We start from the raw sequence: 12,159 nt of genomic DNA on the forward strand, positions 1-12,159 counted from the left end.
CAGATGGGTTTTTCCGACAATCGACAATGGTTTCATGGTCATCAGTAGAATCTTAATTCCAGATTTTAAAAATTGAATTCAAATTCCACTATCTGCCATGACGGGATTTGAACCCGGGTCCCCAGAACATTAGCTGAGTTTCTGAGGGATTAATAGTCTAGCGATAATACCACTAGATCATCACCTCCCCTGATGCACAGTGACAGTGGAGGAATAGTGATATAGTTTCACGGCAGGATGGGGTAGGGCTTGTAAGATGGTGGTGGTCCCATGAGTCTGATGCTCTTATTCTGCACGGGGTTAGAAGTTGTGGACGTGTGGTTTGAAAGACCCTCGGCAGGTTGTTGCAGTGCGCCTTGTAGATGATTCATGCTGCAGTCACAGTGCGCTGGTGCTGGAGGGACTCTGTGTTTGATGGGGTACTCTGTCCTGGAGGGGTTGAGCTTTTTGAATGTCATTAAAGAGCTTTACTCATCCAAAAAGTGGAAGGTATTGCATCACGTTTTTTACTTATGCCTTGTAGATGATGGACAGGCAGTGGAGGGGGGGGGGGGGGGGGGTTTGACAGGAGGTGAGATACGGTGGCATGATGGCACAGTGGTTAGCACTGCTGCCTCACAGCACCAGGGACCCAGGTTTAATTCCTGGCTTGGGTCACTGGCTGAGTGGAGTTAGCACATTCTCCCCGTGTCTGCGTGGGTTTCCTCCAGGTGCTCCGGTTTCCTCCCACAGTCCGAAAGACGTGCTGGTTAGGTGAATTGGCCGTGCTAAATTCTCCCTCAGCGTATCTGAACAGGCGCTGGAGGGTGGCAACTTGGGGATTTTCACAGTAATTTCATTGCAGTGTGAATGTAAACCTACTTGTGACTAATAAATAAACTTTATCTTTAACTTAGATACTTGCTGCAGGATTCCCAGCCTCTGACCTGCTCTTGTAGCTACAGTATTTACATGGCTGGGTCCAGCTCAGTTTCTGGCCAATGGTAACCCCCAGGATTTTGACAGTGGGGATTTAGTAACGATAATGCCATTGAATGTCAAGGGGATTCATCTCTTGTTGGAGATGGTCATTGCCTGCCACTTGTGTGCTGTGAATGTTACTTATCACCCCAAGCCTGGATATTGTCCAGGTCTTGCTGCATGCAGACGCAGACAGCTTCAGTTGCAGAGTTGTGAATGCGGCTAAGCATCATGCAACCCGACACCTGACCTAATGATGGAGGGACGATTATAGATGAAGCAGCTGAAGATGGTTGGTCTACGGATACTCCCCTTGTAACCCAAATGTCTCGGAAATCTGCACCAGGAGCTCATTTCCTGTCTTTCCCAAGGACGGAGGGGGTTTGATTGGACACAGCTAGATGGTCACAGGCTCCAACCAATCCTCTAAACCTGAGGCAGCTGTTGAAACCACTCGAAGGAGGCAGAAAGTTCCCAAGCGACACCTGTCTGTGCCCGAGGGCATGGTTTGAGGAGGCACAAAGCTATCTGGCGGGTTTAAAGGAGCCACGCCATTACCTGGCTGCTTTAAAGGGGCCACGCTGTTACCTGGCTGCTTTAAAGGGGCCACACCGTTACCTGGCTGCTTTAAAGAAGCGACGCTGTTACCTGGATGCTTTAAAGGGGCCACGCCGTTATCTGGCTGCTTTAAAGGGGCCATGCCGTTACCTGGCTGCTTTAAAGGGGCCACGCTGTTACCTGGCTGCTGTGTAGGGGCCACGCCGTTACCTGGCTGCTGTGTAGGGGCCACGCCGTTACCTGGCTGCTTTAAAGGGGCCACGCCGTTACCTGGCTGCTTTAAAGGGGCCACACCGTTAGCTGGCTGGTTTAAAGGGGCCACGCCTTTATCTGGCTGGTTTAAAGGGACCACGCCATTACCTGGCTGGTTTAAAGGGTCCACGCCATTACCTAGCTGATTTAAAGGGGCCGCGACATTACCTGGCTGGTTTAAATGGACCACGCCATTACCTGGCTGGTTTAAAGGGGCCATGCCATTACCTGGCTGGTTTAAAGGGGACACGCCATTACCTGGCTGGTTTAAAGGGGCCATGCCATTACCTGGCTGGTTTAAAGGGGCCATGCCATTACCTGGCTGGTTTAAAGGGGCCACGCCATTACCTGGCTGGTTTAAAGGGGCCATGCCGTTACTTGGCTGGTTTAACGGGGCCACGCCATTACTTTGCTGGTTTAAAGGGGCCATGCCATTACTTTGCTGCTTTAAAGGAGCCATGCTATTACCTGGCTGGTTTAAAGGGGCCACGCTGTTACCTGGTTGGTTTCGATTCCAGTTGGTGAAGGAGACAGCGTCGCCACCCATCCATTGGAAGACCCCCGGATGGTTAGCATCCTGTAGAGCTGTCCAGAAATTGCCGGAACGACCCAGGATGAGGCTGATGATGAACGACTGCTCAAACCTAACAAGAGAAAAAAAGCATTTCAATAGCTTTAAGCTGGTAAGACGCAGCTTCTGAAGAGCAGATTAGATTGATGGGAAACTCCTCAGTAACCTTTCAATGGTAAACTCACTTCCAAATTCTACATTTGGGTGTTCAAAAACTGCAGCGCTGTGTTCCTGGCCAATTATCCCATCTCTTTATGTCCCCTGTATGATACTTCACAATGAAGGAGAATGGTAAATTAAATAACTCTAAGTGACTATCCCAGTCTCACTCCCAGAGCAGACAGCAAACTCACCCACACTAAGGAGCACCCCTAACCAGCTGTAAAATGTCCGTAAGCAGCGAGAGACACTGTGAGGTCCATCAGAAATCACTCCCGCCCTCCACAACCCTGCCCACATGAACCGTGTGGCAGGTGGTGAGATGGGGGGGGTGGTGGGTGGAGGTCAGATGGTGGTGATGAGTGCCCCACAGCTTTCCTGATATGTCCTACCCCCCCACCACCTCCCTGAGAACAAGTACAAGAGGGCACGCATTTCCAGCAGGAGGAGAGACAGTGGTGTAGTGATAATGTCACTGGACTAGTAATCCAGGCTGATGCCCTGGGATTCCAGGTTCCAATCCCAACACGGCAGCTGGTGGAGTTTAGAAAAATCTGGAATATAAGAAACTAGTCTCAGTGATGGTGATTATGACAGTTTTCATCACATGTTGTGAAAACCCACCTGCTGCCCTCAGGGAAGGAAATCTGCCACCCTTACCCAGTTTGGGCGAGGCTACATGTGTCTTCAGCAATGTGGCTGACGCTAAAATGGCCCAGCGAGCGACTCAGTTCAAGGGCAATTAGGGATGGTCAACAAATGCTGGCCCAGCCAGCGACGCCCACAGCCCATGAAAGAAACATTGGAATGTCATGGTCTGAACACGCTAATGGCACTTCAATGGCATTTTAACTGCGAGACTCACAGGGCACCTACAGGGTGTGTGTGTGAATGGCCACGAGAGGCCAAGATACGTTTCATAAAATGCTTCCTGTGAATCCTTGTGGAGCAGGAATTCTCTCCCAGATCCTGCAAGGATATGTTCCATGGGACTCTCCAAACCTGGCCTTGTCTTCCCTCCCCGTGGCAGGATCTGTCACTAAACCCCCTCCCCAAATATAATGTCACACCAGGGGACGTTTGCACGCTCCTTCCCACCCACCCTGACATCACATTAGGTCAGGAGACTATTCTGGATTCCTTAACTAAGAGACAGAGGTGAAAATGATCCAGGTCTCATGTTTAACTTCCTATAGTATTCCACCTGCCCCCCCCCCCCCCCCCCCCCCCCCACCTCCCACACCCTGCCACTCGATTACAATTCAAGGAATCTCTCTTATAAACTAACAGCTTGAACGCTGATGTGTGACTCTGATTATTCCAGTTCTCAGTGCCGAGGAACAATTTGGTTCATGGAGAGATTAAGTGAAATGGAGTTTGGTGGCGGGTGGTTTCAGGCCAGTCCATAGTTGCCGTGGGGCCCACAGCTCCATTCTGAGATGAACCTGGAAACTTCACTGCCAAATGGAAGGATGGTCAGTACAGGAAATAACAGAAAGTCATTCGGTTGAAGGAGGCGGCTGACCTTAAACATTCTTTACAGAAACAAGCCGATTAATCCAACAGATCCATTCCAGTGTTAATACCTCACACCAGCTACCTCTCACCCTTCTTCATTTACCTTCATCAACACAGGCTTTGATTACGTTCTCCCTCACATGTTTATCTAGTTTCTCTGTAAATGTGTTGCCGCTAGCTAACTGTTCTTTGCAGCAGCCATTACCACTCTCTGCATTTTCCTACTGGATTTGTTATTGCCCATGTTATATTTATGGCCCTAATTCTGGTCTTGCCTGGAAGTGGAAACCTCTCTTTGATGCCTCCCTATCAAATCCTTTCATTATTTAACAGCCCACTGTCAACTCACCCCTTAGTCTTCCCTTTTCCAGTTAGTTCATTCAAAGGGGTTAGGACTGAGGCGTATTATTTGGACAAAGTGAAGAGCTTTAACTCTGCCTCTTTTGACATATATTGGCCCCAAATCCAGAAATGCCTCGGTTTTTGAGTCTCATTCCTGTTTTCAAATCTCACCCTCTCGATTTCTGTGACCGACTCCAGCCCTTCAACCCTCTGAGAACTCAGAGATGCTCCAAGTATGGCCTCCTGTGCATTGCCTGGGCCCTAAACCTCTCCGCCTCTATCTCTCCCTCCTCCTTAAACCCTCCTCTCTTCATCAAGCTTTTGGACGCAGCTCTGACCTCCTTACGTGGTTTTGTGTCAGTTTGTTTTGTTGTTGATTCGGCTCCTGTGAAAGAGTTTGGGATGTTTTACGACAATAAAGAGGCTATGTAAATCCAAGTTGTTGTTGCACTGAACTGTTGCTAACCTGGGAGTGTTGGATCCTGAAACAGGGAAGTGTGTCATTTCCCTGGATTAATATGAAATGAATGAAATATTCACTCTCCTGATCCCTAAATAAGATGAGTGGAATTTATCATAAGGGTTGAAATAGCTGGTGAAAATCATTCACAATAAAATCCCAATTTCTGTTTTAGATTGCTCCGGTGAGATTGATCCTACGTAATGTAGGCAGGAGATGGAGGCAGGAGTTGGCGGTTTGTATACAACTTATATTTCTATAGTGCTGTTAACATAACATGTCATAGGTACATTATAAAACAAAATTTGGCACCAAGTCACATAAGGAGATATTAGGTCAGATAACTGAAAAGTTGGTCAAAGAGATAAGGTTTTAAAGTGTCTTAAAGGTAGAAAGTAAGTGTGCCCCTTTAAGGGGTGTGCGTTGGAAGGGTCCAACTGACACATGCCCCTTAAAGGGGCTAACTACTGTTGTGAGGCAGGGAGGCAGAGAGGTGAAGGGAGGCATTCTAGAACCTGGGGCTGAGGCAATTGGAGGTGCAGCCACCAATACTATAGTGACTAAAATTGGGGATGCTTTAGAGAGGGCTTTTAGAACTGAGGTGAGGAGAAATTTCTTCACCCAGAGGGTGCTGAATGTGTGGAATTCACTACCACAGAATGTCGTTGAGGCCAAAACATTGTCAGATTTCAGGAAGAAATTGGATATAGCTCTTGGGGCTAAAGGGATCAAGAGGTATGGGAGGAAGTGGGGATCAGGATATTGAATTCGATGATCAGCCATGATGAAGGTGAATGGTGCAGCCAGCTCGAAGGGCCAAATGGCCTACTCGTGCTTCTAGTTTCTATGTCCCGAGTGCTGCTGATCCCTTTAGTGTTGAGGTGGCTCAGGGCAGTGAGGCACAAGCTGCTCTTCCTCAGTCTGGTGCCGGTTTACGTGTGAAAATAGGAATCTCACGTACCTGTTCAGGATGGTCACCAGTGTTGACCTTTGACCTGTGCATTTCTTCAAGGCCTCATCGAAGGTCACCGATTCCTCACCCACAAAATAGCAGGAAGAACCATGCAACTTCCAGCCCTGAGTCCACAAGAAACACCATGTTAGTGAAGAAGCAAATGGACTGGTTTCCAATGCTGCGCCATTCAGAGCAGGCAAGACATCATTGTCACTAATGGACTTCTAGCTCTTACTGGGTAGCTTCCATAAACAGATCTGCATGTCCTATGGGCTAAAAGCAATATGACATGGACATGGAGAAGGATAATCCGCTTCCCCCCACCTCCCCACCCCCAAGCCTGTTTTTGCGACGGTGGAGGTGGCCTGCCATTGGTCGGGATCTTCTGATCCCACCACTGTCAACGGGTTTTCCCGTTGTTCGCACCCTTCGCTGCCAGGGATCCCGTGGTGAGCGGGTTGCCATCGGCAGGCCCGGAAGATGCCACCAGCAGGAATGACCAGAAAATTTCGGCCAAAAAGGACCTAAGATAGGTGCAATAGTTACCTCATTGTGCAGTTCCTTTATTCTTTAATGGGAGGTGGGCATCACTGGCAAACATGATGTGGAGATGCCGGCGTTGGACTGGGGTAAACACAGTAAGAAGTCTCACAACACCAGGTTAAAGTCCAACAGGTTTATTTGGTAGCAAATGCCACTAGCTTTCGGAGCGCTGCCCCTTCGTCAGGTGGAGTGGAGAAATGCTCACAAACAGGGCACAGAGACACAAACTCAATTTACAGAATAATGATTGGAATGCAGTCTTTACAGATAATCAAGTCTTAAAGGTACAAACAATGTGAATGGAGAGAGCACCAAGATTACAGATAGCTCCCCACAGCTTGCCTGGACTTGCAGAGTCTCACTGGCTGTCCTGTCTGGAGACAATACACATCTCTTTAACCTGTCTTGGTGCTCTCTCCACTCACATTGTTTGTACCTTTAAGACTTGATTAGCTGTAAGTATTCGCATTCCAACCATTATTTTGTAAATTGTGTTTGTGTCTTTGTGCCCTGTTTGTGAACAGAAATCCCACTCACCTGACGAAGGAGCAGCGCTCTGAAAGCTAGTGGCTGTTGCTACCAAATAAACCTGTTGGACTTTAACCTGGTGTTGTGAGACTTCGTACTGTGTCACTGGCAAAGCCAGCATTCATTGCCAATCTCTAATTAGCCTTGAACCGAGTGATTAGCTCAGTCAGTTCAGGGGGGTAGTCAAGAGTCAACCACGTTGCTGTGGGGCTGGAGTCACATGTAGGCCAGACGGAGTAAGGACGGCAGATTCCCTTCCCCAAAAAGAGGGAACTAGATGGATTTTTACAACAATTGATGATTCCTAGGGCTTCTTTCCCTTTCTGCACATCATTATTGTTGGCCTGGAATCGGCTACTCTTCACCTGTTGGTATTATGTGGGAAACCCCCACCCCACCCCATATAGTGGATGTGTCATTAAACAGAGGTGACACAATGACCTGGCATTTCAAATCCTGTCTGATATTCACTTTGACTGAAGTCAGTGTAGCTGAGTATTGGCCATGGATGATTGGACACCACTCATTTTCTGTGAATCACACAATCGATTTCTACCTCATCATGTCCCTGTGTGAGGTTTTAATGGGACACAGGAACTGGGGGGGGGGGGGGGGGGGGTTGGGGGGGGGCAAATTTTCAGTGTGATGCAGCTATTTGGCTGGCACGGTGGCACAGTGGTTAGAGGGCAGCACGGTGGCACAGTGGTTGGCACTGCTGCCTCACAGTGCCAGGGACACGGGTTCAATTCCGGCCTTGGGTCACTGTCTGTGTGGAGTTTGCACGTTCTCCCCGTGTCTGCGTGGGTTTCCTCCGGGTGCTCTGGTTTCCTCCCACACTCCAAAGGTGTGCAGGTTAGGTGGATTGGCCATGCTAAATTGCCCCTTAGTGTCCCAAGGTGTGTTGGTTAGGGGGTTTAGCAGGGTAGGTACGCGGGGTTACAGGGATAGATTGGGGGTTGGGACAGGGTGGAATGCGATGTCAGAGTGGGGGTAGGGATTCGATTATTTTATGATATTACACTTCTTGTTCTCCAGTTTTATTCTGACATTCTATTTTTGGTTGCTGTGTTGCTGTAGATTTGGTGACAGTCGCTGCCCAGGCCTCCTATTGGTGACACCATTGAACCAGGGACGAGACCGAATTGATCAACAACAGTTGCAGGGGGGGGCAGGGGGGGGGTCACTCTGCTCACTGCAGGGGGGGGGGTCACTCTCTCACTGCGGGGGGGGTCACTCTCTCACTGCGGGGGGGGGGGTCATTCTGCTCACTGCGGGGGGGGGTCACTCTCTCACTGCGGGGGGGGTCACTCTCTCACTGCGGGGGGGGGTCACTCTCTCACTGCGGGGGGGTCACTCTCTCACTGCGCTGCGGGGGGGTCACTCTCTCACTGCGGGGGGGGGTCACTCTCTCACTGCGGGTGGGGGGGTCACTCTGCTCACTGCGGGGGAGGGTCACTCTCACTGCGGGGGGGGAGGGGGTCACTCTCTCACTGCGGGGGGGTCACTCTCTCACTGTGGGGGGGGTCACTCTCTCACTGCGGGTGGGGTCACTCTCTCACTGCGGGGGGGGGGGTCACTCTCTCACTGCGGGGGGGGTCACTCTCTCACTGCGGGGGGGGTCACTCTCTCACTGCGGGGGGGGTCACTCTCTCACTGCGGGGGGGGTCACTCTCTCACTGCGGGGGGGGTCACTCTCTCACTGCGGTGGGGGTCACTCTCTCACTGCGGGGGGGTCACTCTCTCACTGCGGGGGGGGGTCACTCTCTCACTGGGGGGGGTCACTCTCTCACTGGGGGGGGTCACTCTCTCACTGCGGGGGGGGTCACTCTCTCACTGCGGGGGGGGGTCACTCTCTCACTGGGGGGGGTCACTCTCTCACTGCGGGGGGGGGTCACTCTCTCACTGTGGGGGGGTCACTCTCTCACTGCGGGGGGGGTCACTCTCACTGCGGGGGGGGTCACTCTGCTCACTGCGGGGGGGGTCACTCTCTCACTGCGGGGGGGTCACTCTCTCACTGCGGGGGGGGTCACTCTCTCACTGCGGGGGGGGTCACTCTCTCACTGCGGGGGGGATCACTCTCTCACTGCGGGGGGGTCACTCTCTCACTGCGGGGGGGGTCACTCTCTCACTGCGGTGGGGGTCACTCTCTCACTGCGGGGGGGTCACTCTCTCACTGCGGGGGGGGGTCACTCTCTCACTGGGGGGGGTCACTCTCTCACTGGGGGGGGTCACTCTCTCACTGCGGGGGGGGTCACTCTCTCACTGCGGGGGGGGGGTCACTCTCTCACTGGGGGGGGTCACTCTCTCACTGCGGGGGGGGGTCACTCTCTCACTGTGGGGGGGTCACTCTCTCACTGCGGGGGGGGTCACTCTCACTGCGGGGGGGGTCACTCTGCTCACTGCGGGGGGGGTCACTCTCTCACTGCGGGGGGGTCACTCTCTCACTGCGGGGGGGGGGGTCACTCTCTCACTGCGGGGGGGTCACTCTCTCACTGCGGGGGGGGGTCACTCTCTCACTGCGGGGGGGGGGGGTCACTCTCTCACTGTGGGGTTTAATCTCAGAATTTTAACCAGTTAAAGGGACAGCTTTGGGACAAGCTCTGCCCTGGTTTCAGGCTCCCCTTTCCCTCTGCAACTATTTTAGAAGCAAAGAATTAATTTTAATCTGAGGCAAAGAGTCAATTTTGAGATATAGAGAAGTTAATTCCAAATTATTAGCAACAAGGAAAGGTTATTTGTCCCACAGCCTGTCCGTCTCAATCCCACCCTCCATCATTCAGATTACTGATCCCGATCGTATAAATAGCCTTTAACATTCGATTGCTCTTTGAGTGAAAAGAGTCTCCCACTGCCGTGTTTTTATTTTGGGCTTCCTAATTTTTAAGAATTGACTTCCTTCAGAATTAATCAGAGCAACTTTTCTGAAATCTTCATCCTGTCCCCTGAAGGTTGAGGAGCGAGGGTCCCAGTGAGGAGGGGCAGTGGGGTGAGGGTCCCAGTGAGGAGGGGCAGTGGGGTGAAGGTCCCAGTGAGGAGGGGGAGTGGAGTGAGTGTCTCAGTGAGGAGGGGCAGTGGAGTGAGGGTCCCAGTGAGGAGGGGCAGTGGAGTGAGTGTCTCAGTGAGGAGGGGCAGTGGAGTGAGGGTCCCAGTGAGGAGGGGCAGTGGAGTGAGGGTCCCAGTGAGGAGGGGGAGTGGAGTGAGGGTCTCAGTGAGGAGGGGCAGTGGAGTGAGTGTCTCAGTGAGGAGGGGGAGTGGAGTGAGGGTCCCAGTGAGGAGGGGCAGTGGAGTGAGTGTCTCAGTGAGGAGGGGGAGTGGAGTGAGGGTCCCAGTGAGGAGGGGGAGTGGAGTGAGTGTCTCAGTGAGGAGGGGCAGTAGAGTGAGGGTCCCAGTGAGGAGGGGGAGTGGAGTGAGGGTCTCAGTGAGGAGGGGCAGTGGAGTGAGTGTCTCAGTGAGGAGGGGGAGTGGAGTGAGGGTCCCAGTGAGGAGGGGCAGTGGAGTGAGTGTCTCAGTGAGGAGGGGGAGTGGAGTGAGGGTCCCAGTGAGGAGGGGGAGTGGAGTGAGTGTCTCAGTGAGGAGGGGCAGTGGAGTGAGGGTCCCAGTGAGGAGGGGGAGTGGAGTGAGGGTCTCAGTGAGGAGGGGCAGTGGAGTGAGTGTCTCAGTGAGGAGGGGGAGTGGAGTGAGGATCCCAGTGAGGAGGGGCAGTGGAGTGAGGGTCCCAGTGAGGAGGGGCAGTGGAGCGAGGGTATCAATGAGGAGGGGCAGTGGAGTGAGGATCTCAATGAGGAGTGGGAGTGGAGTGAGGGTCCCAGTGAGGAGGGGCAGTGGAGTGAGTGTCTCAGTGAGGAGGGGCAGTGGAGTGAGGGTCTCAGTGAGGAGGGGCAGTGGAGTGAGTGTCTCAGTGAGGAGGGGCAGTGGAGTGAGTGCCTCAGTGAGGAGGGGGAGTGGAGTGAGGGTCCCAGTGAGGAGGGGCAGTGGAGTGAGTGTCTCAGTGAGGAGGGGCAGTGGAGTGAGGGTCCCAGTGAGGAGGGGCAGTGGAGTGAGTGTCTCTGAGGAGGGGCAGTGGGGTGAGGGTCCCAGTGAGGAGGGGCAGTGGAGTGAGTGTCTCAGTGAGGAGGGGCAGTGGAGTGAGTGTCTCAGTGAGGAGGGGCAGTGGAGTGAGTGTCTCAGTGAGGAGGGGCAGTGGAGTGAGTGTCTCAGTGAGGAGGGGCAGTGGAGTGAGTGTCTCAGTGAGGAGGAGCAGTGGAGTGAGTGTCTCAGTGAGGAGGGGCAGTGGAGTGAGTGTCTCAGTGAGGAGGGGCAGTGGAGTGAGGGTCTCAGTAAGGAGGGGCTGAGGATTGAGTGTCTCAGTGAGGAGGGGCAGTGGGGTGAGTGTCTCAGTGAGGAGGGGCTGAGGAGTGAGTGTGGCAATGAAGCTCTGATTAATAGTAATGTGAGAATGATTAGGAAACCTGTTTTAGTTGTTGGGGAATTCCCCTGGACTGTTCCCTGGCATCATTCACATTGTTTTGAGGGGGCATTGTCCGGATTGTCACCATAACGAAGGAGCTCTGCATTTGAGAAAATCCCGGAAATAGCTGCAAAATCAGAGTCCCACCCCCAAAGCCAGCATCTTCCCAGGGCCGGGACTGGCCTGGTCAGGGTTCACACACACGCACTTTGTGGAGGGAGTTGGCTATTTAACTCACCAGCCGTCTCCAATGAGAGAACCCCTCGGATAGAGGGGTTCTACATTGACATGGGGGATGGCAGCCATGGGGAGTGGGTGAGGGGTATGAGTTGGCACAGGGAGTGTGTGGGTGGTGAGGGCTGGAGAGATGTTTTTTATTTTGTTATTATTTCTTATTTAATTAAACGCAGTGCTGGGGCACTGAGGCAGGCTTTGCACCCGGCAACCTGTGCATTCACTCTGGCGTCAAGGGGTCAAGATAATTTTGACAAATTGATGAGAAAATCACATAAAGTCAAAAATCTACAGGTGTTCGACAAATTCACCACTTGATTCCTAACACTGAGTTTGAACGCCCTTTGCCATTTTAACTGCTGCATTTGAAAGATCTCCGGCAGTTGGATGCTTTCCAAATGGCGACACAGTGGCACAATGGTTAGCATTGCTGCCTCATAGCGCCAGGGACCCGGGTTCAATTCCCAGCTTGGGTCAATGTCTGTGTGGAGTTTGTACGTTCTCCCTGTGTCTGCCTGGGTTTTCTCCGGGTGCTCCGGTTTCCTCCCACAGTCTGAAAGACGTGCTGGTTAGGTGCATTAACCCAAACAGGCGACGGAGTGTGGCGACTCGAGGAATTTCAAAGTAACTTC

At 52.4% G+C, this 12,159-nt stretch overlaps 1 protein-coding gene across 1 annotated transcript in view; it reads right to left on the reverse strand.

The window, feature by feature from the left end:
* The window catches only part of mrc2 (mannose receptor, C-type 2), a 286,794-nt gene that overhangs the window by 130,519 nt on the left and 144,116 nt on the right, over window positions 1-12,159 (reverse strand). Inside the window, exons 10-11 of the mRNA XM_078222936.1 lie at window positions 5,782-5,897; window positions 2,269-2,414 (exon numbers count right to left, since the gene is read on the reverse strand). Of these exons, the coding sequence (XP_078079062.1) occupies window positions 2,269-2,414; window positions 5,782-5,897 (262 nt within the window). The remainder of the gene's footprint in view (window positions 1-2,268; window positions 2,415-5,781; window positions 5,898-12,159) is intronic.

Source organism: Mustelus asterias, chromosome 11 (genome assembly GCF_964213995.1).
Source record: "Mustelus asterias chromosome 11, sMusAst1.hap1.1, whole genome shotgun sequence".
NCBI classification, from domain to species: domain Eukaryota; kingdom Metazoa; phylum Chordata; class Chondrichthyes; order Carcharhiniformes; family Triakidae; genus Mustelus; species Mustelus asterias.